This window comes from Nelusetta ayraudi, unplaced genomic scaffold, assembly GCF_046127955.1.
Source record: "Nelusetta ayraudi isolate G7.1 ecotype Tasmania unplaced genomic scaffold, CSIRO-AGI_Nayr_v1 ptg000059l, whole genome shotgun sequence".
Classification (NCBI taxonomy): domain Eukaryota; kingdom Metazoa; phylum Chordata; class Actinopteri; order Tetraodontiformes; family Monacanthidae; genus Nelusetta; species Nelusetta ayraudi.
The window spans coordinates 3,778,802-3,803,645 of NW_027466109.1; the positions used below are offsets into that span (position 1 = coordinate 3,778,802).

At 44.4% G+C, this 24,844-nt stretch overlaps 2 protein-coding genes and 1 long non-coding RNA gene across 6 annotated transcripts in view; 2 read left to right on the plus strand and 1 right to left on the minus strand.

Annotated features, from left to right (window-relative positions):
* Positions 1 to 19,690, plus strand: part of LOC142897203 (uncharacterized) — a 29,717-nt gene extending 10,027 nt beyond the window's left edge. The window contains exons 2-3 of the long non-coding RNA XR_012928432.1: positions 6,106 to 6,189; positions 19,574 to 19,690. This is a non-coding gene — a long non-coding RNA (uncharacterized LOC142897203). The remainder of the gene's footprint in view (positions 1 to 6,105; positions 6,190 to 19,573) is intronic.
* Positions 5,728 to 23,108, minus strand: st6galnac5b (ST6 (alpha-N-acetyl-neuraminyl-2,3-beta-galactosyl-1,3)-N-acetylgalactosaminide alpha-2,6-sialyltransferase 5b). 2 transcript variants are annotated; one of them, XM_076039323.1, is made up of 5 exons: positions 20,246 to 23,108; positions 19,541 to 19,759; positions 11,327 to 11,736; positions 10,504 to 10,629; positions 5,728 to 7,202 (listed from the first exon to the last, which is right to left on the minus strand). In XM_076039323.1, the coding sequence occupies exons 1-5, from the start codon at positions 20,558 to 20,560 to the stop codon at positions 6,962 to 6,964; spliced, it is 1,311 nt and encodes a 436-aa protein (XP_075895438.1). In that variant the 5' UTR covers positions 20,561 to 23,108; the 3' UTR covers positions 5,728 to 6,961. The 2 variants fall into 2 exon arrangements, with proteins under 2 accessions (XP_075895438.1, XP_075895439.1); XM_076039324.1 differs by having other exon boundaries at positions 10,504 to 10,611; positions 20,246 to 23,104.
* Positions 23,109 to 24,256: 1,148 nt separating this feature from the next.
* slc44a5b (solute carrier family 44 member 5b) overlaps positions 24,257 to 24,844 on the plus strand; it is a 31,050-nt gene continuing 30,462 nt past the window's right edge. For all 3 annotated transcript variants that reach the window (XM_076039186.1, XM_076039188.1, XM_076039187.1), the window contains exon 1: positions 24,257 to 24,483. In XM_076039186.1, the coding sequence (XP_075895301.1) occupies positions 24,444 to 24,483 (40 nt within the window). In that variant the 5' untranslated portion in view covers positions 24,257 to 24,443. The remainder of the gene's footprint in view (positions 24,484 to 24,844) is intronic.

Consider the following 24,844-nt stretch of genomic DNA (forward strand, 5'->3'; position numbering starts at 1 on the left):
AATATTAGTAATATTATCACCTAGCTGATCACATGAGTTAATTTCTGACTTTTGTAAAAAACAAAAAAACAAAAACAAAAAACACCTCTATGTCTGTGTGATTTAGCATCATCTAGTAGTGAGAATCCATATCAAAACCATTTGAATGCCGCGTGGCTCACCCTCCCGTCTTAGTGTAAGTGACAACAGACAAGGCAACACAGCCTGAACCCATTAATATTAATGCTGTTTTCCATCTCTGCCCTAAATTCGGCACGTTAAGCGGGAAAAAAAAAGTTTAAAAGTTCACTGTGTCAACTGAAAAATGGACTGTAGCTGTAAACGGTGCTATTATTTCATAACCCTTTACGTATGGACAAAATCACATATCCTTGAAATGTCTTAAAACAGGAGATCTGCCTATGTAATCTGTAAATCCATAAAGTTTAACATCACTTTTTATGATTTGACTGCATATGAGACTGTTTCTTTGGTGTTGTTGCCATTCAAGCCTCATTATCCTTCTCTCTCTCTCTCTCTCTCTCTCTCTCTCTCTCTCTCTCTCTCTCCCACTCTCTCTCTCTCTCCCTCTCTCTCCCTTCCTCTTACTCTCTCTCTCTCTGTCTTGGTCTGTCTTTCTTTTTCTCTCTCTCTCTCAGTGAGGAGTGGGCCATCTCCAGCAGGAAGATGTTTAGTGCCTCTTAACAGACAAAAACATTGCCCACGCCATAGCTCATCTGAAATTGTTTTCCTGCAACAAGTTTTCATTTGTGCCACAAACTCAATTTGGTTCAGAGGATTCTATTTTCTGAGAGAGCGCAACCATCTCTTTTAGAAGCCAGTTGTTTATGAGCACCAAAGTGTTTGGTTGGTTTTTTTTTTCTCGCTATCCAGACAGGATGTCGGAGTGATGTTTTGGCTGAGTGCAGAGGAAGTTTGAGCCTTTATATAATTGTTGTTTGATTATGCAGAAATATCTCTCTCTCGTGTCCCTCACCTCCTGTAAGTAAGAGAAAAGAGAACAACCCAACAAAACAGCTCCTGGGTGTTCACTGTGAAGCAAGGTAACAGATGCACACATCACCTGGAGGTAAACGTCTCAGGTCCAAAACTGTGAAACCAAAGTTCTCCAAAAACAAATACCCACCAAATTAAACTACATTTTGTAAGACCACCATTTGATTTAATATTATATAGCTTCATTTAAAAAGTCATAAAATAACCTTTTTCTTTTTCTTCTTAAGACCAAAAAAACACTGCTGCTGTTTGTGTCAGTTCGGAGGATGTTGGTACTTGTTAGGCAAACCATCTGGGGTCCCTGGATGGAGCCTCGCATGTCTGTGCACTTACAAAGAGATGTTGTCCCATTGCAACGGCAACATTTAAACACTCACCAAACCCCGAATATCATGTTGACGAAACTGCTTGAACACATCTGCTTTTCCACCAGAGATAAATATTGCAGGACTGTATGTTCTAGTGGTATTTTGCTTTGTTTTTTATTCTCACTCTGGGCCTTTATGTGTAGAGTGCACATTCTCCCTGTGTCTGTGCATACCCTGCAGGTGCTCCGGCTTCCTGCCACAGTCCAAAGACATGCACTTTAGGTTAATAAGTAACTCTTGATTGGCTGTTGGTGTGAGCACAAACGATTCTCTCTGACGGGCATGGACCACCCCAGTTGCTCCTGAGACACACTCCATAACCCCAACGACCCTAAATGACCCTGATATTTGTTTAGATGATTATTACTCTTGATGGATGAATGATTATTGTGCCTTGCAAGCCATGTAGTGGGTCAAAATTCAGTCGATGCTACAGGATGTCTCCTTTTAGTCTGACACATGTGGTTAGCAGGACCAGTGAAAACATCATCGTTAGCATAAAAGTCAGAGGTGACATTGGAGACATAGTACCGGTAACTTAAATCTGACAGAAATTTCATTGTGAACCATCATCAACTGCGAAATCCGTCAGACACAAACAGCCCAAAATACTTTTCTTTTTTTTTTGTTGGTCTAATTAGCTTGCTTCTAGCTTGTACCTCTTGTGTTGGGTTTCGCATCTCAAGTCAAACTGTTTCATTCCGAGGAGAGGCCAGAGTAGTCGACTCCTGAGCGTAGCAGAGCTGGTGTCAAGTGTCAAGCTGCTGTCTTGAGCACTCAATCCTTCTCTCTCTCTCTCTCTCTCTCTCTCTCTCTCTCTCTCTCTCTTTCTCTCTCACACACACACACACACACACACACACACACACACACACACACACACACACACACACACACACTAGATTTGTGAACACAGGGTATCTTGTCCTGCCGCAGCAGCGGCGGCGGCAGCACACACCTTCAAGGCTTCTTTCCGTCGACTAATTTGACACTAATCTAATCCGACTCAGTGCTGCAATCTCCTCCCGCGGGACATTACGGCTCCACGTGTTACCGACTTATCCGCCGTGCGCTGGTAATGGCCAACAATGGCTCGACCGGCGACAATGATGTGAGACGTGCGCACACAATCGCATCCTTTTAGCCGGCCGCGTAGGATGGGGGCTGCTGCGGCAGATTGAAAGCCTCGGCGAGACTCGGAGGGAGCCGCGAGGAGATCGAGTGAGATGGCAGAAACAAGCTGTAATGCAGGCTTTCAGCTTGCAGCGCTCTCGCCTCCTCCCCTGCATCACGGACTAATCACACACACACGCACACACACACACACAATGTTCTGTGCTAAGATTCACAGGTAACAAAAGTACTTGTGTGCTGGTTCTCCCTGCTTCTGTTCATCTTGTCCCTGTCATCATCATCTCCTATTGCCGTCTGTCACCCTGACCGAACAGCCTCTTTGTGAATCGGTAATGGAGCAACTGCGGCGGCAAGTTATAAAATGTGTCAGAACTGTTTATCAAGCCCGGAAGGAACGGCTGATGGGCGAGAGTGTGGGGAAAAAAAAGAAAAGAAAAGAAAAAAACATCCTGAAACTTCTGAGCTTTTTGGTGAATGGCTCACATTTGCCAGAGAGCAACACAAAAATTGGTCCCCGAAAGGTCAAAGCACTCGGTAAAAAGAGAATTCCTCAACAAGTGGTGGCTTTTAGCTTTCAGCTCCTGGTAACCCAGAGCATTTGTGAATAATAGCCCAATTTGATCAGACAATTTTCCTCACATTCTTGATTTCTGTGGTTATTTTTGTTTCTCCTACATTTAATACTAAGAGTGTGTACATTAAGACAGGTGAGAACATTTTGAGATTTGGTCTGATGTAACAAAACTCAAATGCAAGTATAATGTCAAGAATCATTCAGAGAGAGAGCAAGAGAGACAGAGAGAAGCAAAAATAAACTCTATAGTTTACACTGACAGTGAATGTTGCACCACCTTTTCTTAAGACAGATAAACTGAATTTGCCAACTGTTGCACAAATTTGTCGCACAGGGAGCTTGTTTATCCTTATTGGGGGCCAGTTTTTCTTGCAGAAAGAACTTTGTCTTTGTGGAGAAAATGGGTTTGCTTAACTTCCAGGCTGTTAAAAATTGTGTGCGTCACCTGAAACTCATTAGGCAGGCTTCTGAACAGGCAGAGCTTGATGACAAACATTCCTACCTGTCAAAACTAAAAACATTTTGACCAGAATTTGAAAACTAATACTGATTAATGTAAGTCATCATATCTGACTCATTTTAAAAGAGTGTCATGGAAATTGGCGACCATGCTGGATTTGTAGTATCGCGAATGCCAAATGTGGAATATTCTGATTGGAAAATATCTGGATTTTTAAATTGCCTTTACTCGGGGCTGGGTTGTATCTGAGAGAGTCCCGATGAGCAATGACGACATGCAAACTGACCCTCAGAGAGACAACACAAACAAGCTTCAGATATACAACTTTAATTAGTGAGGTGCCTTGTGGGAAAAGCTTATGGTGCAACCCCCAGACAGATGGCAGGGAAGGAACATCTGAGCCTCATCAAACTGACGACAGTAAAAAGCCCAGTGACAGCTCTGAACATTCTGCAAATCTACAAGGTTTACGGCCAACGGAGCCACTTAAAACGAGTGGGGGGGAAATAAGGGGCTGAATTTTATGGCGATATAAACTGATGTCAGTGCAGTAGAAGTGGGTTAGTGGTCAGAAACGAGTGCTGCAAAGTCACGTCAGGCCACCAGGTGTCAGTAAAGACTCATAAAGCACTCATCTGGCGTTCAGCCGACAGCTCATCGCAGCAAATACAAGTGGTTTGTCTCGTTCCCATTTTTGATTCTTTAAAATGGTTCAATTTTTATTTTAAAATAAATTATGTGGTTGAAAATCATGGAATGGATTTGAAAAATGTCGCAGATTAGGAATTCAAAGTTGTTCGTAATGTGGTACCAGGAGTTTATTTTTTGGCTAGAAATCATGCTGTGATGGAGACAAGTCGATGTTGAAACACACACACACACACACACACACACACACACACACACACACACACACACACACACACACAGAACAGAGCAATTATCCTGCAAGTGCCTGAAGAGGTTTTACCACATCTCACTTGCAACAGCTTCTCCCTTCACTTCTCCAAGGTCATGGAACATTGCGGATGTGCCTCCAGCGTGTGATTAACCCAGAGAGACGAGCCTCGCACATGCAATCCGTCTCCCCCCTTTGAAGCCTCTAAAAAATCCAGCCCCTCTAACACTGGTGAGCCGCTAATTGGTGTGCGGAGCTGATCTTACAACCACTTTAACGTGACACGTCAGCGCTGCATAGGCTTTTCTACAAGACAGTGTGATCATGCCGCCGTCCGGGGACCAGGAGACTCTTGCGCTCGCCGCTGATTTCAGAAAATTTGCGGGAAACGGAAGTGGTGGCCCGTTGTCCGGATGGCACTTTGTAATCCCTGGCTAATCACCAGCTCCTCACTGTGCGCTGAAGAGGCCAGAGGACCGGACAGAAGAGGCCGCTCCGGACACTTTGATGTAATCATTTGCACTGGCAGTGTGGAGGCTGACTGGCTCTTTGGATGTCAGGGAGGAGAAGGAGGGGAAGGAGGAGGAGGAGGAAAAGAAAAATGCCTCTGAGGCCTTTTTGTGACATTTGGCGTGAATACTGCAACAAATTGTGCCCTAAAAAACATAATTAGGCACATGGACGGACTCCTCGCAGCAGCCATCTGTTCATCGAGCAGGAGAACAGATATGTCTTTTTAAATGATGCCACTTTCATTTGGACAGAGTAGAGTAGAGTTTTGCATCTTTTTTTTGTGTACGCACACTGAGATAGGTGTCATCATCACCATCTTGTTTTTCTGGCAGTAAACTGTACACTACAGTACACTGAAGTATTATTGTTACTCTGTTGGTCTGTGACTGTTCCACAAATAAATGCCTTTTGAAGTGGTACATGCCTGCTTTGTACCACATGCTTGTAAATAGATGTAAATATCTTGTTTTTTCCTTTTATGCCCTACAAATGTTTTTTTTTTTTTTTTTTAATCTTTAATCTTATTTAATCTAATCTTTTTGCACTACACAATTGCTATAATTATGCACATTTCCCCACTGTGGGACTAATAAAGGCATTCTATTCTATTCTATTTTTATTCTATTCTATGCTTTATTTTCATTTTGTAGCAATTCACTGCTTCAGGATACTGTGCATGATGTAGCTCTGTGCTGGCAGTAGGAGGTCTTTGGTCCCACTCAACTCTTGGGACCAATAAAGAGCCTTCTCCTCAGACATATGCTCATAAGTTGTTAGAAAAAAGTTTGAAAATCAAAAATCTCTTTTATTTGTTCCATTATGGACCTTGACATTGACATTGACAAAGACATTGTTTCACAAATTTTCAAACATCTGTTGACACAACGATCAATCGTGTCAAACAACGGTTTGAAACAAAAGAAAAAGTCACACCTAGTTCAAAATATTTGGTCTGCGCTCAAATCTCGTGCTGCCTTGTCGACTCTTGCCTCCTTTGTATTTGACTCTTTTGGATTTTGATCATTTGACTGAAATCCAACCGGTGCAACCAACATTGAGCACAGACTCCATTGGAAAAGACGCATGTTTCTGTATTGTCGTTTGGTGGAGCAACCAGAAAGCAATTTGGACAAATTTTGTTCCTTTGCTTGTTTTTTTTTAGGCTCTGTGCTGTGGAAATGTTTCCATCCATCAAACTTCAGACCGTGGACCAGACAATGTCTCCAGAGCTTACAGCCACAAAGCGGTGAGTGACGGCAGTAATTGGGTGAAATGTCCGTGTTTGGGTGGACCACCCCTTATTCAGGTGGAAAACAACAACAACAAAGAAAAGAAAAAAACAAACATTTAGAGCAGAGTCTAACTGAAGCACAAGCTCACCAACCAAGACGTTCATTAAAGATGCTTTCCGAGCGGGTGTGTGTGTTTCAGCACGTTTCTCCTCTTTGCATCGATGCAGTGAAGATCATCACTCACGCTAACGGCTGGGGTTTAGCTACAGTGCTCTGCTGCCATGCGTTTGGCCAGTCCTGTTGCTGACACAGACGTACAGTATGAGCAGGCGCTACGTTCCTCCATCTTCATCACAGAGCGCCTGTCTGCCGCCATCACCCTCCTACTGTCTGTCTGATGCGAGAACCATCAAGCTGAAAACTGGATTAGTGCATAAACAATTGATGGCGGTGGGGGATCATGAAACAATGCTGCCGCAGTTATTGCTGTGTGGGCTTGTCTGTTGACAGCTCCTGGCTTTAATAAAGCCAAGTTAAAAAAAAAAACAGAAAAAAAACCCTCCAAGCCCTGCGGCTTTGATTCCATGAAATTCATCAAATCGTCAACACACAGCTGAGGCTCGGCGCCGTCACTATGAGGCGATCTCATTCTGCCAAGCTGCTTTAGCAGCAGCAAGTCCTGTCCTACTGCTGTCTGGTGTGTTCTCATCACGCCCACCCTCATAGTCATAGTTGTTGTTGTTTTTTTGGTTTTTTTTTTAGCTTCCATCTCCAGTCGAGCTCGGCTCACAAGGGCTGAAACAGAGAAAGTGAAAAGCCGCTGCTGGCGTTCCCAGAAGTGGGCGTCCAGTCGGGCTGGTAGAAGTGGACGTCGAGGGTCCGCGCCCAGTTGGCGAACACGGCCCTCTCCGTGTTGAAGCGATGGTGGCCGCCTCGGCGCCTCCTCTCGTGGGACAGATACATGGAGCACTCGTCGGGTCCGGAGGGCTCGTAGTAATGATACGGCACGGAGGGATGAGAGGGCGATCTGCGCGGTGAGGAGGAGGACGAGGGGGTGAGAAGGGGGAGGATGGGTGGGAGTGGGAGGAAGAAAAACAAAGGAAAACAGGCAGATCGTTAAATGATGTGTTCATTATGCACCGTCACACTGGGTTCTGTGGAGAACACTGTCACATCCACCCAGAGGTTCTCTTCAGGTTCTCTTCAATGGCGCTCTTGAAACACTTCACACGCCATTCCCACCATAAATAAATACTTGCGCGTCCAGTTGGTGAAATGTGTGCATTTAGTTGTTGTTTTTTTTTTTAACACCAGGCAAGGACAAACATCTCCTCAGTCTTTCACCAGCCTGGTTACTTGATAACAAAACACCAGCTAAAGTAGCAGCTAGCTACGTGGTAAACCATGGCCAAAGGCCAGTCAGTGTCTCTTTGTCTCTGTGTACTATTTGTCACAGAGACAAACCCAAAAATACCGTTCTGTGCTGAAATAATAGAAGCCGTTGCAGCAGCTTCCAAGCTAATATCTCCGCAACAAAGCTCGCTTCCTCTTTTTATTCCGTCTTCTTCTGTGGTTTGTACGAGCACTTTGCAGCAGTTCTGATTGGTTATAGCATAACAAGACTGACCTAAACTGTTATGGATTCAAGTTTGCCAAGATAGATGTATCAACATTTCTGAATAGATTTTGGAATCTAATTTCTTTTTTTTTTTTTTTTTGATCCAGCTGCATTGGACAAAGATGTGTTTATAAAGCAGGTGGTCTCCAGATGGAACTTCTACAATTTAGAGCTATAAAAGTCAGGGACTTAGCTTTAAGGTGGATTATAAGAACACGGTTGCTAGGAAACTGACCATTAAAGCAGACACGACCCTGTTTTATTTTAAATACTGAGTGAATAATTAGGTTTCTTCTGTGTGTCAAACGTTAGTAATTAAAAGATAATAAAGACAGGATTTCATTTGTGGCTCCCGCACTGACAATTTGCTTTCATCTTGTTTATTGGATGCAAGTCGGCTTCAAAGAAACGTTAGACGTGACCAGACATGACGTGAAAGTGCGGCTAAAGTGATTTTTCGTCTGCATCGTGTGATCAAATTTACTGAATTTGTTTATTTTTTTTACCTGATGGAGAGCAAAGAAAGTGTTGACTTACACTCGCGTCGTCTCATTTTTTCATCAGGAAGACTTTTTATTTCTTGATTAGATGTTCTAATCTAATCTAAGAATAACTGTGTGGTAAAAGTTTGCTGTCAGCTAACTAATTAACAGAGTGAGACTTTGATCAGCACGTGCCAGATATTTCACACAAGAGTTTGTGAAGATTAGAAAAAAAGCAGCAATAAAACTAGGTGTTCTGACACCTAGTCTGAAATTAACAGGTTTGCTGTTAAAAATTTCACACATCATCTTCATCTTCTTTGATGTGTGAGGCGCTGTTTGGAAGAAAATACCCTTGGAAAGCTTCGGAACTTATAGCATTGAATATTTATACACATTGAACTCGGCAGTGCTGAGGCAAAGTTTGCAGTGTTTCCCTGCTTATGCTAATGCTAAGTGGCTAACAGAAACACTGACAAACTCTCTGAAGCTTCGTTGTTCCTGTTTGTTTCCAAAGCTACAAGAAGTTGCAAGAGTTATGCAGCTATGAACAAACAAACATTCTGCATCTGTTAAGTTTGAATTTTAAAATTAAAAAACTGAATTTTTTACTTTAAAGGGCACCTATGATGCTTTTCCACTTTTCTGAGCTTTAAAAACTGTTACGCTAAACAATGTTGAACCCTATCGTCAAACGATCTCGATATCGTCAAATAATGACGTTCATGCGTTTGGACGTGAGCCCTGCAAATTCTTGGGCATGGTTCTAAACGCTCTGTTCACGGAGATTTTTTCAACACTGGGCACGGAATGACGCCATTGTGTGCCGGATCTCCTTTCATGGCCAAGCTCCAGCACCCTCTCGGACTGGTTCCGCCCTCCCCCGCTCTGCCCCGGAAGTGATTCCGCAATGCGCTGCTCCAAGAAAATGTTTTTTTCGGTGTCAGGGAAATTAAAAAATATAAAATAAAAAATAGCGAGCGACTACCGAAGCCTACCAAGGACCACAACCGTCCGAGTGGAACGAACAGAGAAAATGTTGGAGGTTTGTTCAGCCTAATGCGGATGCGATGGAACACCGGTCTGCAGCCAGACCCCTCTCATCCGGTCAGCAACGGGAGTGAGACGGGCTCGACTCGGCCCCCTGGTGAACGACGAGAGAATAGTCAGCCACGGCAATATTTGAAAACATGTATGAGGACTGTGAATGTATTGTGACCTCAAGAAACATTAGTTTTAAAACTACTTGCAATGTACAACCGCTGAATCGTGTTGATGAACTGTTAGCCACCACTGCTAACTCCGTGCTCTGCTTGTTATGTGTGTTGTGTTCGCTGGCAGCGAAACTGAAGAGGCAGCGATTTTGACTCGCAAGTTTCACTCCTTATAGCGATGTTCACGCTGCCAGCATGGTAACATGGGTTGTATAGAGCTCTTCCTGCTTTGTGCTCGGTGTGGACTTAAGTTGTGCAGATATTCTTGTCTAATAATAAACGACTCTATGACTGAAGTGATCGTTTCAGCGTACATATTTTCTCTGCTCGGACAGTGTTTTGATACAAGTCAACAGTATGAAACAAAATCATTCTAAGCCCTATTAAAATGTCTCGCAAAAATACAAAACAAAAACACGGTCAGTACACAAAGTAAAATATATTTCCGGGGACACGGAAGGCACAAAAACCATCCAGGGACCTTCGGTCCGCCTTGCGGCCGTAACTCAGCCCGCGCTGGGTCCGTACGAAGCTGGATTAGCCGCTAAACAGCTGCTAAAGGGTGAAGCCTTCACGACGGTAAGTGTTTAAATTGTGCCTGTTTCGTAAAGTTTGCCGTTTCCTTTTCACTCCCGCACCGGCAAACTGAGGAAGTGAGGCTCAGCAGCGACGAAGAGTGTAACCCCGGGCGGGGGCGTGCACCGGCAAGGCTGGGGTGGAGTGAAGTGCAACAGAGCGTTTTCGCGGGATGCAGTAAATACGAGGAAACGAGCCGCGAGATACGCAAATCTAAAAAGCTTTCAGCGCGGAAAATCGTGCGTTGCTGCTCTGGAGGGGCCAGATATCAAATACAAAAGCCTGAAAATCAGAATAATACGTGACCTTTAAATTTGGGTACACAAAAGAATGAATCTACCGATGATCAAAATGGACATCAGAGGAAACGGCTTTACTTCCTTGAAGCTACTTTAGCCACATCCATTTTTGAGATGTTGGGGGAAGATGTGACGGTACCTGCAGTGCTCCGGTGGCGCCATGCCAAACACGTTGACCCTGTCACACAGCTCCAGGGCGATGGCCATGGTGAACCAGCCGGTGCTCAGCCACGAGTTGGATTTCTTCCTGAAAGACAAGGTCACCCTTTTGTTGGAAAACAAGAAAATAAACAAGCGAAAGCCGTCTATATTTTTGCTGGAGCATCCAGAAGACAGACTGTAAAAACGCAATAATCACCTCAATGAATGGCAGAAAGAAAAACGCCATGCTGTTTTTTTTATTTTTTTATCTTTGCCTTTTTGAGGAACAATAAAGAAAATCTAAATGTGTAAATAGCACTGATGTTGACAATGACTCTGCTTACACGGCGCCGAGGGTGATTGGATTCATTCTTCATGCGTGACATCCTCCTATCTTCGCCTTTGGTTTACTGTTCAGGCAGATAAGCATGTAAGCGCCTTGATTGACTAAATGACTGTATCTGTCTGGCGTGTTATGATTCCATAATCAGTCTGTGCTCTCCCAGCTGCAGCCTCTACCTCGAGTTAAAAGAGGTCTGCTGGTCATGTCCAGTGAATATCTTATCTAGAAATTTGCCTGCTGTTTTGGGGTCTCTTGATGCATAAAAACCCTATTTGATGTAAAATATTGATGATCGTTTCTCTTTTCTTCCACCTTCTTGCAGCTTTCTTGCCAAGTTTTAAATACAACCCCTATGCATTTTAAAAGCACTTCATAGGATGTTTTGGCTTCTGGTCTTTCTTAGCAGGGGCTGACTCGTGTGTGTGTGTGTGGTGTGTGGTGTGTGGGGTGGTCTGATCACGACGTGGATTCTGTTTACCTGTCGATCCCGGTTTCCCTTTTGAACAGCTCGTCAAACTTGAGCATTTTGAGGCGCGATATGACGAACACTCTGAGCCTGGGCAGCAGCTGGCTCTGCAGCCGGAGGTTGTTGTAAACTTGGCCCTTGCCGTCTCGCCTCATGCTGTTGCTGGGCCCCCAGAAGATGTACGCCGCGTCTTGGCTGGCGTTGAGCAGCTCCTGCCGGTTGCGCAGCACCCTCTGGAGGCTGGAGTGGGCCACGACCCGCAGGCTGGTGCGCCGGCCGACGTCCCGCCAGTGACCCGCGACGGGGGCGTCGTTCATGCGGATCACGCACTCGAAGCTGTCAATTTCCCGGCCCCTTTGGCTGCCGATGAGATGGCCAGAGCTGGTCACCAGGGCGCAGGTCTTGCAGTGCATCTTCAGAGGCTGGGAGAGACGGCGGAGCGGCAGAATGTTACTATTACATCTCACCGGCCTCCTGTCTGAAGCCTTTTTAGCGGATCTTAGCTTCAACCAATTCGCGAATGTCTTCCTTCCTGGAAGACAAGGTCACCCTTTTGTTGGAAAACAAGAAAATAAATAAGGGAAAGCCATCTAGAGCAGTGGTCTCCAACAATATCATGTTCTTTTGTTGTATTTATCCACCACACCATAAAGGCCGGTCCCTGCTGCCTGAATTAAACCGGTCCATGGCGCAAAAAAGGTTGGGGACCGCTGGTCTTGAGCACTCGGAGCTGTCAATGTCCCAGCCCCTTTCGCTGCCGATGAGATGACCACAGCTGGTCACCAGGGCGCAAGTCCTGCAGTGCATCTTCAGATCTTAGCTTCACATAAGCAATTAGCATCCAGGGATCAGGTAGAAAGACACAGAAGCTATAGGGAGGTTTGGTGACAGAGACCCGAACATGGAAGCTGCAGTGGTGGCCAGTTGCCAACCAACCTGTAGGGCATTTCTAAATGTTGCAGTTTAGCTAAGCTTGATGGTGCGTTCCATTACCCTTAGAAGTCAGAATTTCACACTTCCCAGCTGACCGCGCCACCATAAATGCCCCTCTGAAGTCAGAATTTGACATTTTTTTGACCAATTCAGAGTTCCCATTCCCATACTTGATCAAAGTAGAGTATGTTGCAGAGCTGCGGCTCTGGCTTGGACCCTGCTGGCCTGGTATTCTTATATCTGACTTGAACTGTAAGAGTTGGAAGAGCTCAGATTGAATCATCACAACAGGAGGCGGGGTGGATGGGGGGGGTGGGGGGGGGGGGGGGGAATCGCTTCATATGAATTATTCTCCACCGTAATGGGTGGCATTCTGAGCAATGCTCTGGGCTTCACTCTCTTTCAGCTACTTTACTCTGTGTGTGTGTGTGTGTGTGTGTGTGTGTGTGTGTGTGTGCGCGCGCACCCAAACAGGTGATATTATTGGCGCCACAGGCTGTGCTGCTCCCATTGCTATATTTATAATACTCCTCTACTATCTCTGACCCCACTGAATGATTGCCTTGCAAGTGTGTGTGTGTGTGTGTGTGTTTGCTGTTGCGTGTGTGTGTGTACGTTGGAGGGGTTTGTATGCGAGTGGCAGTTGAGATGGTCTCCTATTTTTGTGCAGCAGTGTGGCCACACCCCCTAAAGCCACTGTGCAGGCAAGTGCAATTGTGCAACTGGTGACCATATTTTATACACACACACAGAAACACACACACACACACACATACCTGCACACAAACTCCTATAACAGGTAGACTGGAGCAAATTACGCGCTTGACTGCACAAACACACCCCCCCTGTCTGAGAGGAGAAAAATCACAGTCCTCTAAACTGCGTGTTTGCTTGGCAACAACAAGAGAGATTTGGCCGCTGTGCAAACATCCATTCCCGAGCAATTCTCGACATTTTCCCAAAGTCATCGGACGCGTGCGACTGGTAGAAGTCAACCGAAGGTTGCGTGTAGTTTCGAGTGCCTGTGAAATGATAATGGCGTCCTTGACGGTGATGTGGAGGCAGGCGCGTACGGCGCAGCTCCTCCCCGGAGCCGCTGACAGCTTGATGATGCCGGGAAATAGCCACTTGCCGGCGCGGCATCACAGTGAGAGGGACTCTCACGGGCGGGTATAGAGGATGTTTTCGACGGTTCAAAGCGGCAACACATGAATGAGTGTTTTCTTTTTTTTTCTTTTTTTTTGCATAATGGCAGCAAAATAAGAAAAAACATTGGCTGCGATGAACCTAAAAAAAATGTCTTTGTTGTGTAAAATGCCAGCACTGTCTTTCTGTCTGAAAACAAGGTCAACAGCATCATCCTAAATATAGATATACCATAATAATAAAAAAGGTGAAGATTAATAAAAAGATTTTTCATATAAAATAGAATAAAGCTATTATGTGGCAGTTTAATCTTCCCCAATTGATTGAATCAAGTTTTTGTACCACCTCTTTGAACACATAGAGGTGAGACTTTTATGAATTCATTCATACCCATTGCCACTAGCATTTTAAACATAACAGCTTAATGTGATCAATTTAATGTCTATTTATTCTTTTAACATTTTAAAAGTTTTAATCTTATTAACTTACTTAATAGTTTTTTCACAGAAATCGAGGTCTCTCTGGTTTTATGGGCCACGTCAAAGACGATTTTCTTTCACGACAGATGAAAAAGTTTTTCTGATCCTGATTCTGATGAATGTGCGTCTACAGGAACAGTTTGATAAATTACAGGATGAGTAAATCGTACTGCAGATGCTGGTCTAATGATTCTGAAAGTAGTAAAGGCTTGATTTATGTCCCTCATTACCATATTTATAAATTATATAATGCAATTTGAACACAGTCATGTATATTTCTGACCATAAGCGTTCTGACAATATAAAGACGTTGGATTTCTGCTTTTAAGTCAGCAGTTCCGACTCCGCTTCTGGATCTATGCTGCAAATTCATACTTGATTAATGCAGTAAAAGAAGAGAGGACCGTGATCATGGCTGGAATTACATTTTTGCACTCGTCCGGAACTTCAGAAATCTACAAGATATCTTTTTCTTTTCTTACGGGGGCTAATTTGTAAATCGGGCAACGAACGTTTAGAACTTTTTCATTCAAGACAGAGCCATAAATAATTCATCCTCCCTGCAGCAAACAAAGAGGTTTCTAATTCAAATGGCAGATACGCTCTTGCCTCTTCGGAAAGATTTCAGGAAACTGCGCGATTACGTCAGTGGTTAGCACTGTTGCCTCCCAGCAAGAAGATCATGCGTCGGGTTCCCAACATGGGCCTTTCTGTGTGGAGTTTGCATGTTTGTGCATGGGTTCTTCTCAGATACTCAGACGTGCACATTAGGCTAATTGCCAACTCTTAATTTGTGTTTTGAGTGCAAATTGTTGTTTGTGTCTCTATGTGTCACTGTGCTAAACTGGTGATTTGTCCAGTCAAGGGTGCAGCACTGAGAAATGGATGCATGGTTATCAAATTTTGCATATTTTTGAACACCTTTCACTTTCACTGTTCTCTCAGAGAACAGCAGCATCAGCCGGTCACATTGTTCGTTGTCTGTTTGTTAATGCAGCGCCGCAAAACGAATAAGTTATCTCACGTTTGAATTAACTCCTTGGAAGATAAAGCAGAAATACAGTGCGGCGCCCCGAGGATTGCACTTTTCAGGGTCTGTCTGCGCCGCCCAACCTGAAAAATTCAATAGGGCGTGAAGAGAAAGACAAAGCTGTGGCCTTTAGAGCTGAAGCAGCAGTCAATTATGGCTGACACGGCCTCCAGACTCATCAGTATTATCCAGTTTATATACTTCCCAGGGGAAGCCAGGATCATAATTGCTTTCAGAGCGAACCCCATCAGTCAGCCTCTAATATTGCACCGCGGAGCGTCCCGTGTGCCACCTCGCTCGGCAGCCGCAGTGCTCGGCCACCGAAATGCACGAAATGCAAAATGCTCACGATGGCTCTGGCAGGCGTCGAGAGGTAATCAAAAGAGGACAAAAAAAATCTGGGCAATCACCCGCAGAGGGTGAAGTACCATGGCGGCCGGATTCACCGTGCGTCTTGTTCTCAGGAGACGCTCGGCTCTGCAGCATTCTGTTTTCACAATAGAGACACTCTGAATGAGATTTTAGGAACATGACGCCTCCAGTGACGCGTTTCATCATCAAGCTGTGCACTTTCGGAGGTAATGGTTCAGCCGAGAATAAAGAGGATGAGAGAAGATTCGATGGCATGTTATGATGTTCAAAGGTTTAATGGTCATTGCTGTGTCTATTTCCCCAGTCTGCTGCAGTCACCTCGTGCGTTCTGGGGTAAGAGCCCATTTAGAGAACAGTTGGAAATGGAGGCGAGGAAAAAATAAATGGAAGTCTTCTTACAGCCAGGTAGCGAGAGCTGGCGATGACACAACGACATGACGCGCTGCACTGCGGTAGTTCAGGAAACTCTTGTCAAAACCTCCTGAAAATGTTTTTCCACATAGAAAATAACCTCCGTGCGAATGCTTTGTTTCCCTTTTTTCCACACGAAAAGCACCGTCCAGCTTTGATAAAACTGTTGCCGCCTCAGCATCCATACTAATCTCTTTGGTAGCAGCAGCCATTGTTTACAAGCCCCACGGCCACTTTTTTTCCTTTTCTTTATCTTTGTCCGTGCTTTTCAAGGCGGCTCACGGCTGTTACCTCTCACCGTCAGCACATCGTTTGGTACCTCGCCACTGCGGCTGGAGCTAAATAAAACGCTTCAGGTGTTTGTTTTCTCTGTGGCGAGCAAATGACATTGAAATCTCCCCAACTCGTCATGTCACCGTCAAGCCTCAACGACGCAATACTTTTGAGTCATTATCTTCTTTGGCTCCTTGTTTGGTCTCTAGTTATTTTCTTCAAACAGTCAACATCATAGCGTGCGTGTGTGCATGTGCGTAGACCGGCTCCACCTCATTGAATCTATCCTCATTGAAAGCGGAACTCGTTTGAACAGCAGGTATGAAATGCAAAGTGATCCGATTGGATCTTCGACTTCAACACCGGCGTTCCATTGTAAAGTATCCGCCCGGCGAGCTCCGTGTTAACACCCGCTTCATAATCCATCTTAAATGGTCACAGTCGCGATGAGCCGGCGTCGACGGACGCGCACCTGACTTTTTCTATTAGCGCTTATCTCTCCGACTGTGGCTGCATTAAAGGCTGTCTGGAGGCGTTGAGGTATATGGCCCCATAATGGGGAGATAGGCAACATCATAAACTGCCGGCGGCGGCAGAGGATTCACATTCACGCCTGTGCGCGGGCTTTTGTGATTACAGAGCGTGCCGGGGCCCTTGTAGATTGATTCTGCCGACGGTTCTTCAAAGGTCAACGCCTTTTTAACTGGAATCGGCGAAACATCAGAGGCGGCGCGTGGATGAGGAGGCGAGGCGGGCGGGAGAACGGGAGCGAGATCGGCGTGGCAAGGTGTTCAAAATCTCAGTCGCTCGGTGCACGTGCACTCACGTGCGTGCGTCTCCCTGCGCGCATTTGAAAGAGTCTTTTCAACCCTGCAGCTCTAATTAGCTTGTCAACGAAAAAAAAGTACACTGGGGGTGAGAGAGAGAGAGAGAGCGAGAGAGAGAGAGAGAGAGAGAGAAAGGAAAGAAGAACCATCTCTGCAAACCCGGCAGACACTGTGGGCAGATAGAAGGAAATATAATGAACAGGGAGACTTCTTCATAGTCGCTCAGGATGCCTGGCATAAATACAGAGCGCTGTGGGCCTGAACTACGATCTCTCAATAAATAGACTTGTGGGATTCAGCGCCGCTTTTCACTCCTGCCCTCCACCACCTCCTCCTCCTCCTCCTCCTCCTCCTCCCCCTGATAAAGAAGTGGAAAACGAAGGAAGAGGCTGAATGTGTATCGACCCTCCTTTGCACGGAGGCTGCACAGTTTAACTTGTATTTGGGTGCGTTTTTGCCTCTTACTCGAGAGATAACTGAGGGGAAAGCAGCTCGGACCCGCCACAAGCCGAAAGGAAATATTCCCATATGTCACTAAGCAAAGAAAGGAGCACATTAAATTCAAGATCTAGTCATGTTTCTAAGCAATCTGGGCTCTGATGGAATACCAACTACTTGGTCATTTGCATGTTTTCCCACCTTTACATGCTTTTGTTTTAGTGTAGGAAGTCTGTAATCCATATGGGTGCTCCTCACATTATAGCCAAACCTTCGGAAGGACCCTGAAGTGGGAGGGGGGAGTACAGACGGATGCAGATCCCACTTCTTGTTTCTCTCAGCAGCAGGTCTAGTTAGTCATTCCCCTGCTCCATCTTTGGCAGAGGAGCCGGAATCCCCCGAGGAAGACGAGGGCAGAGTGACACTAAGCAGTATGAAAATGTCGCAGTGTGGATCCATCACAGATCGGCCGTCAGCGTCGGAGGAGGCGCTCGGCCAAGAAAGTGTGAATAATAAAACGACTGCACTGTCAGAGAGAGTCGAGGCTGCTTCACGTTTCTTTGAAGAATCAGAAATTGTATTTATTTAACCTTAAAGGGCCCCTATTAAAACATCTGTCAGATCTTCACTTTTCATGCTGGAGTCTCACTGGATAATCCTCCCAAAGACCCCAAAAAAACAGTAAAGATCCTCCTGAAAGCAGCATATTTAGCCCTGTGTTTGTTTCCTCCAATGTAAACACTGGGTATTGCTGGGTGTTAATTTCCAGAACAGTGTATTTTAACAGCAAAGGAGGAAAAAAGGCAAAGAGGGACTTTTCTCATTTTAGAGCTGTAAACGTCGACTACTATTAGGTTTCAGAGTGAACCTTACACAATGTGTACGTCTTCTTACCCTGAAGACGTTCACAGGAGGGTTACGACAACTCAGCCGAGCCTTTGCGTTGGACTCAATAGTTAGAGAACAGGGAGCGTTAATCTGATCAGACCTCTCTCAGACTCTCATGTCACTGATCATTAATCTGTGAAAGGCGAAACGGAAACTGGCCCTTTTTCCCCCGCCTCCAAATCCTCTCCCGCCAGGTGATGCAACCATAACATAACAATCTTTCCGCTCTGATGAGCTTCGCTGCACATCCCTCCCACCGAAGGGCGACACGTTGCCGTCGTCTAGATTATCTATCAGCCGTCTGCGCCGCTGCACCCGGATCTGAGGGACGGGCCTCCTGCATGACGGCAACAGCCGGCTGTGTTCCACACACTTTGCAGAAGATTACAGCGGTTGATGGCTTGAGTGGGTGTTCTGGAAGAAAAGCCGTCCTGTTTTTAAGGGCCGTTGTCACTAAATATTTCATGACTGATCCATTCATAATGAATCAAGAAACAGGGTAAACTACAGAGAGAATGAAAAGTTGCTGTAACCACAGCAAAATTCAGCTTTTTGAAGTCAGAAAAGTTGGCAAGATTATCTCCATGTGGAATTTCAGAAGCAAATCTGCCGCAGTTAGACTTCCGCTTCACTTTTCATGTTAAGCAGAAAGAGTTCAACTTTATCAAATGAGTTATAGACATACCAATGATCAATGGAAAACCAAAAGTCAAAACCCCCAGCCTCATATTTTATTTTTATTTTTTGGAGAATAGAGAAGCCAACTCAAATGCATGGAGAAGGATATTTTGGTTCCTAAGGAAACCAGGCCAGGACTCAAAGCTTCAAAAATCCCCTTTTCAGGGTACCTGAACTCAACATTTACATGCTGGTCTCTTTGCACTTCAGCCGGATGACGGTGGAATACAGATTAGGTGCAGTCAGTATTAGACATGTACAGGAGTGCAACAGAAATCAGCGCCCTCAACACACATCACAGATATTATGTCCAAAAAAGCTGTCAAGGGAAAGTGAAATTCTTCCACTGGAGCAGCTCGGCAATGGCTCCGCTTAATATGGAGACTTCAAAGCCTGTGTCTGTAATCTCAAATACTGCACTATTCCTCCACGGTTCGAGATGACAAAATCAGCTTCTATTGAAATCTAGCAAAAATCCAATATAACTAAATCTACCTGCTTAAACAGTGTCAACAACCTGATCCCTATGTGTCTTTTGTGTATCTTTGAACTTCCCAAAGTTCGTGTCTGACCTGCATTTCTCGATTTTTTAAAATACATTTTTACTTTTTAATAAAATCAGAATATCCTGTAATTATATTCTTAATTTCTTATGTCTCACTCTTTTTTATTTTAAATGTAAGGCAAACACAATCTCATTAGAGCAATCAAGAGGAAGAATTGTCAATCAGTGGACAGATGGTGCATTTACCTTGTGATCCATGACACCTGTGTACCCCTCCAGTGCGGCGGCTGCTACCCCGCTCCTTGGCTTCTCCGTGGACAGAACAGGTGGTCCATCCAAACGGCGTGAGGAAGATGCAGAAGAAGAAGATGAAGAAGAAGAATCCCTGCGTCCCGAGCTGCTGTTGTACACCAACATAAAACTGGCAGCCGTGGTGATGAGGACAATGCCACCAACTCCTTGGCACTGGAGGACACATATGGGAGGGGGGGGGGGGGGGGGGGGGGGGAATAAAAAATAAAAAAAATAAAAAGTTCAAACAGACCATAAAAAGCAGCATGGAGCCAGTGATGAAAACAACTGTGTTGCTGCTAATTGGATGGAACAGAATTCTAAGAGATGCTTCTCCTCCCTGTGAGAGTTGAGATCAGATCCAGGGAGCTCAACACGCTCAGATGCGCAGAAAAAGAACAGAAAATCACTGCTTGTTCTAAATTTGTTCTATGATGAAAGAAAAAAAGAGGAGGGAAAACAGAGGCGTGCTGTGAAATGCATAAATCTATTCAGAGAACTGCCAAAAAAAAAAGAGAGACATTAAAATACAAAACGATCAAAGAGAGAACCGGGTCGCTCAAACAGCCTGCAAGTCACTTCCTATAGCTGCAAGATCATTAAGAACTAAACAAAGGGACGTTATCGCGCGTGTTTCGGGACTTGGATTTGGATAATCACCACTCTTATCTTCATCTTCATTTCGCCGCTCCTCCGACCGCAGGTGCAGCCTTCATCCTCTGGTGGGGTTGCTGGGATCACGGAGCGTCGGGACTCCTGAGCGGCGGTGGCGGCGGCGGCGGCATCTCCGGGCTGAGACAAGCCGAGGCACCGCTGCTCCTCTCCCCGCTCCTCCTCCACAGGGACGCCGGCACTCACCGCGGAGCTCCTCGCGGTCCTAAACAACTCCTGCTCTTCCTCTTCCTCCTCTTCCTCCTCCTCTTTCCCCTCCCCCTGTTCACATAGCGGGGTTAATGACATGTTAATTACGCACATTACGTTATGACAACTGCGCAGTAATATCCGTCTCAAGGCAGGTCCCTGCTCTTGCGTCACTACAGATTCTCAGCATGTTTTTTCCCCTCCAAAGATTTTTTTTTTTTTTTTAAACTTTGGAGTCAAGTGCAACAAGCTCCACCTTACCAACTATTTAATCAAGTGTACCCAAAGTATCTATAAAAAATAATAATTATTATCAGTTTCAATGGGCTGCCAGCCGGCCACTAATTGTCCCCTCCATGTATATGCAGATGCAAAAGATAATAGTCAACCCCAGAATCCTCCCTGGCATCCAAAATCGAATCACACTGGTCAATCAATCAATCAATCAATCAATCAATCAATCAATCAATCAATCTTTATTTGTATAGCTCCTTTCATACATGATAAATACATAAAAATGCAAAATCCTGCTCCTCATAGAGACATCAGGTGTGCCATAATCATCATAATCATCATCATCATCATCATCATCATCATCATCATCATCATCATCATCTCCTAGACCTAGACCGTACATCTCTTTGTGAATGTTGTGTATGGCTCACTACAGTGGTAAGACACACGCCTTGACATTACAGTGACTTTTATCCCCCACACATTCTTATGTAGCAACTAATATTTCAGATTTTTGAAAGTGCACAGTTGAGATCTTGCAACAAAAGACTGAGACTGCCTAGCCTCATCTGTTAATAATGACTTCATGTCATATAGAAAACACTAACCGCTCCGCATTAAGTCAATCATCTCTGCTGGTATTTGAGCCAAGGTTTTGCACGTTCCATTACAGTGTTACCTCATTCACCACAGCAACCTGAACTGCCAGAGCTATTTTCTTGAGGCAGCAATGTGGTTGGTAAGAGGCGTGAAATTGCTGCTATTTATTGCAACTATTGTTGCTTCTGTTCTTTCATGTGTTGTTTCAGCCAGTCTCTCTTCACAGACCGAACAGCTGGCCTTCATGGAATGTATCAGTTATTCATGTCACCACAGAATATTGGGCCAAATGTTGTCAGGGAAAAATCTGATTCAGGGTAGCCTATTTGAAAGCAGCGCTGGAGTGGGAACACAAACTATTCACTTTCATCTCTTTGGCCCAGTTTTGCACAACAGTTGACTGCTTGACTAATTGGCTTTCTGTCTGCAAGCCAGACAAAGTGATTTGTGTTGAATGCAATGTGCAACAGGATAACAACTGATAATACAACATCATGCAACCATGCAATGTGATATGGAAACAAAACAGGGATTCCACGAGGATTCAGCTTTGATGCTCTGATGTTTGATAACTGTGGAGATGTCAGGTCACAAAATAAATCTGACAGATGATTTCTGCAGCAGGAAAAATAATTTTTCTATTTCAAAGTGAAGGGTACATCTATCCAATAAGAGAGAAGTCCTTATTTGCTTTTTTATTCAGATTTAAGGAAGCCGCAGTTGACAGCAAAAGGTTGATTTTTTTAATAACACACACAAACAGCATTAATATGCAACATGTTTATACATATATGTGCTAAATAGTGTTATTACAAAATGTAAATCTTTTTATAATAATAACACATACAAATGTACAAACTTATTTCCTTGTTGACATCATATGTCAGAATCATTGGTGGGGTCATTTAATCACTGTTAACTGAGGAGTAGTCTTGCACATTGCACTTTGCACTGTGCATTCTGACGACCTGGTTGTCTGTTTTTTGATTGGAGGTGTCTGCTAAGTCTCCAGTGCATCTCAGACACTGCTCTGGAAAACAAACACGCACACGCACACCTACACGCACAGATGGACACGACAGAAACACAACCTTTTTTTTTTTTTTTTTAATTAACTTGGTCCTCTCATCTAGTGAGGCGCCAGACAGCTGCCTGAGCCAAGTACAATGCTGGTGTGGAATAATTTTCTCTCTCTTTCTCTCTCTCTTCCCCTCTCTCTCTCTTTCTGTATGCTGCCTGTTGTTTGTTCCCTGAAGTTGTTTGCTTGAATATGTGTAATGTTCCCAACTTGCGGAGAAGATACTGTAGGGCATGAGTAAAGAAACTGCACTAAGGTTAAAGTCTGGGGGATTCATCACTCAGACTGTATTGTATACTAATAACCAACAACTCTTCCAACTGGAGAACGTTAGGATGAATTGATACAGACTTTTTAAAAATTAATATTTAGTTTTTAGCTAAGTGCATATGTTTGGAAAACTAAGGTACCATTTCATGCCACAATTAACTGTGTGTTTTGACCCTGTCACTGAACTTCCCAGACTGCCCTCTACTTATTTTGCTTGCTCCAGAAGTGTAGGCTCGCGTCAAAGGTGTATGATCAGTTTATGTGATTCTAAAATCCGTGTCTACAAAACAAATGTGGCAGCAGTGTGTGTGGTGTGGCATGCTTTATCATGCCCTGGTGTTTCAAAGAGAGACCACCCAGAGGTGGGATAAGCTTTCCTTCACAGCACCACCATCAATCATGGATGTCATTTCCTGGTACTTACCGTGGATGTTTCTTTTTTTTTTTTTTTTCCCCCCATTTGCCCTGTTTGACTAATTGATTGAGGGTAAAAATGTTCAATAATCCACAGCGTTTACTGTCTCACATTTAACCTGCTGCGTTATTGAGTCACTTTCAGTTTTTTGTATTGTCCTGTTTCATCAGCAACCATAACAACAACTGAATGACTATGCAGATTGTTGGGTATTTGGGGTGCATTTTCTGGTGCTCCCAAAAACAAAACCTGATGAAACCTTCCCATCAAAAATATGAGGCTGGAAAACAAAGCAAAAACACAAAATGGGATATACTGCTCTGCACTTCCTGATTTTGTAATTGCAAATTGTTGACAATCACAGTTTTCATTGAATGACTAGCAGATAAGCCGACAACTCAGGAAAATCATTTATTCTTAGAGTTGAACTCAACTCATCCAGCTTTTTCATAATATTGATCAATTCAACACATAAGGTCACACTTTGTTTTCAGGCACACAGGAAAGTGCATGTAGTTTTGTTTAATTGTTTTTTCTAATTTACTTAATAAAAAAAAACAAAACAAGGGCCATTTGGATGTGGTAAGATTATGTTTATAGCATTGGTTACCGTCACAGATCCATTAAACCGAACTATATAAGTTTTGCTGTTAAATAATTTGTGTTCAGTTCAAACCGTAAAAGATTGCTCCCAACAGTCACAGTAGTGGACTTACAGTAGCATCTTTGTGTGTGTGCAAGTATGTAATTTTTTTTTTTTTTTTGAAGCGAGAAAATCCCCCCGCCTCCATGTAATGTTTTATCTGTTTTTCAGAATAACTTCTGATGGATTGAAAATCAAATCACAGTGAATCACAGTGTTTGTTTGTTTGTTTGTTTTTAATATAAATCTAAATGAATTGGATTAGCAAATTCACATTACAACCACAAGGGGTCAGTGTTTCTCCACTGACCAAAGGTACTTTCGGGCTAACCCCGCTAAACGCCAACGACGGTCATATTTATGACAGAATACCCTCGAGAAATTCCATGTCATTAAAGGGCACACAAAGTAGCAAAAATATATCCGTTCTCTTACGCCGTTGACGTTATGAATATGGCCGTTCACTGGCTGGATAAACGACGGGATGAAACGCCGCTTGAACAAAGAGGGTGCCGGGACGCACGGCGTCCCCTTTAAGGCCGTTTCGGAATAATTAATGACGTCGCGCTGTAAACACGACTGACGCTCAGCTGCGTGGCCGAGGCATCCTCCAAGAGCCCAAAGAGCCCCTTCCACATTCCCGAGGTACTGTTTTTGCTTCGGCCGGGACCACAGAACGGGAACATAATTCGCCTCGAGTGTCATATGCGGTCTTCAAAACCAAGGCGACGGTGCTGCATCTGCCCAACCGAGAGCCATGGCTAGAAAGACGGACATTCCCTCCTCCTCCTACTACGGTGAGTGGCTCCGTCTTTGTTGTGAACGCCAAGATATTTTCCTTCCACCTCGACGCCGAGACAACGGGATACGACATTACCCCCCACTTCACCTGAACGATGACGATTATTTATTTCTCACCACACCACTTGACACTCTGTCGTGATTTAATGGCACGGCGCTCGCGGTTGGCCAAACTGTTTATCACGGTTGACACCGAATATGTTACGCAGTTTGGCCACCGCGACGGTTTTTTTTTCTTTCTTACGTTCATCACGCTCGGATAAGTAGGAGCAGGATGTCTTTTCCCCGTGCACCTCTTTTGTGTGCGTGTTTTGTTTAAGCATTTTTTTTGGCATCACCTCCAGACATTGTTCTTGG

Excerpts from the sequence above, each read along its gene's own strand:
- st6galnac5b (XM_076039323.1), bottom strand. The coding sequence starts at position 20,560 with ATGTGCGTAATTAACATGTCATTAACCCCGCTATGTGAACAGGGGGAG. Across the intron at positions 10,630-11,326 it reads AGGGAAACCGGGATCGACAG|GGTGACCTTGTCTTTCAGGA; the intron begins GTAAACAGAATC and ends TTCCAACAAAAG. Across the intron at positions 7,203-10,503 it reads GCGCCACCGGAGCACTGCAG|ATCGCCCTCTCATCCCTCCG; the intron begins GTACCGTCACAT and ends CTCACCGCGCAG.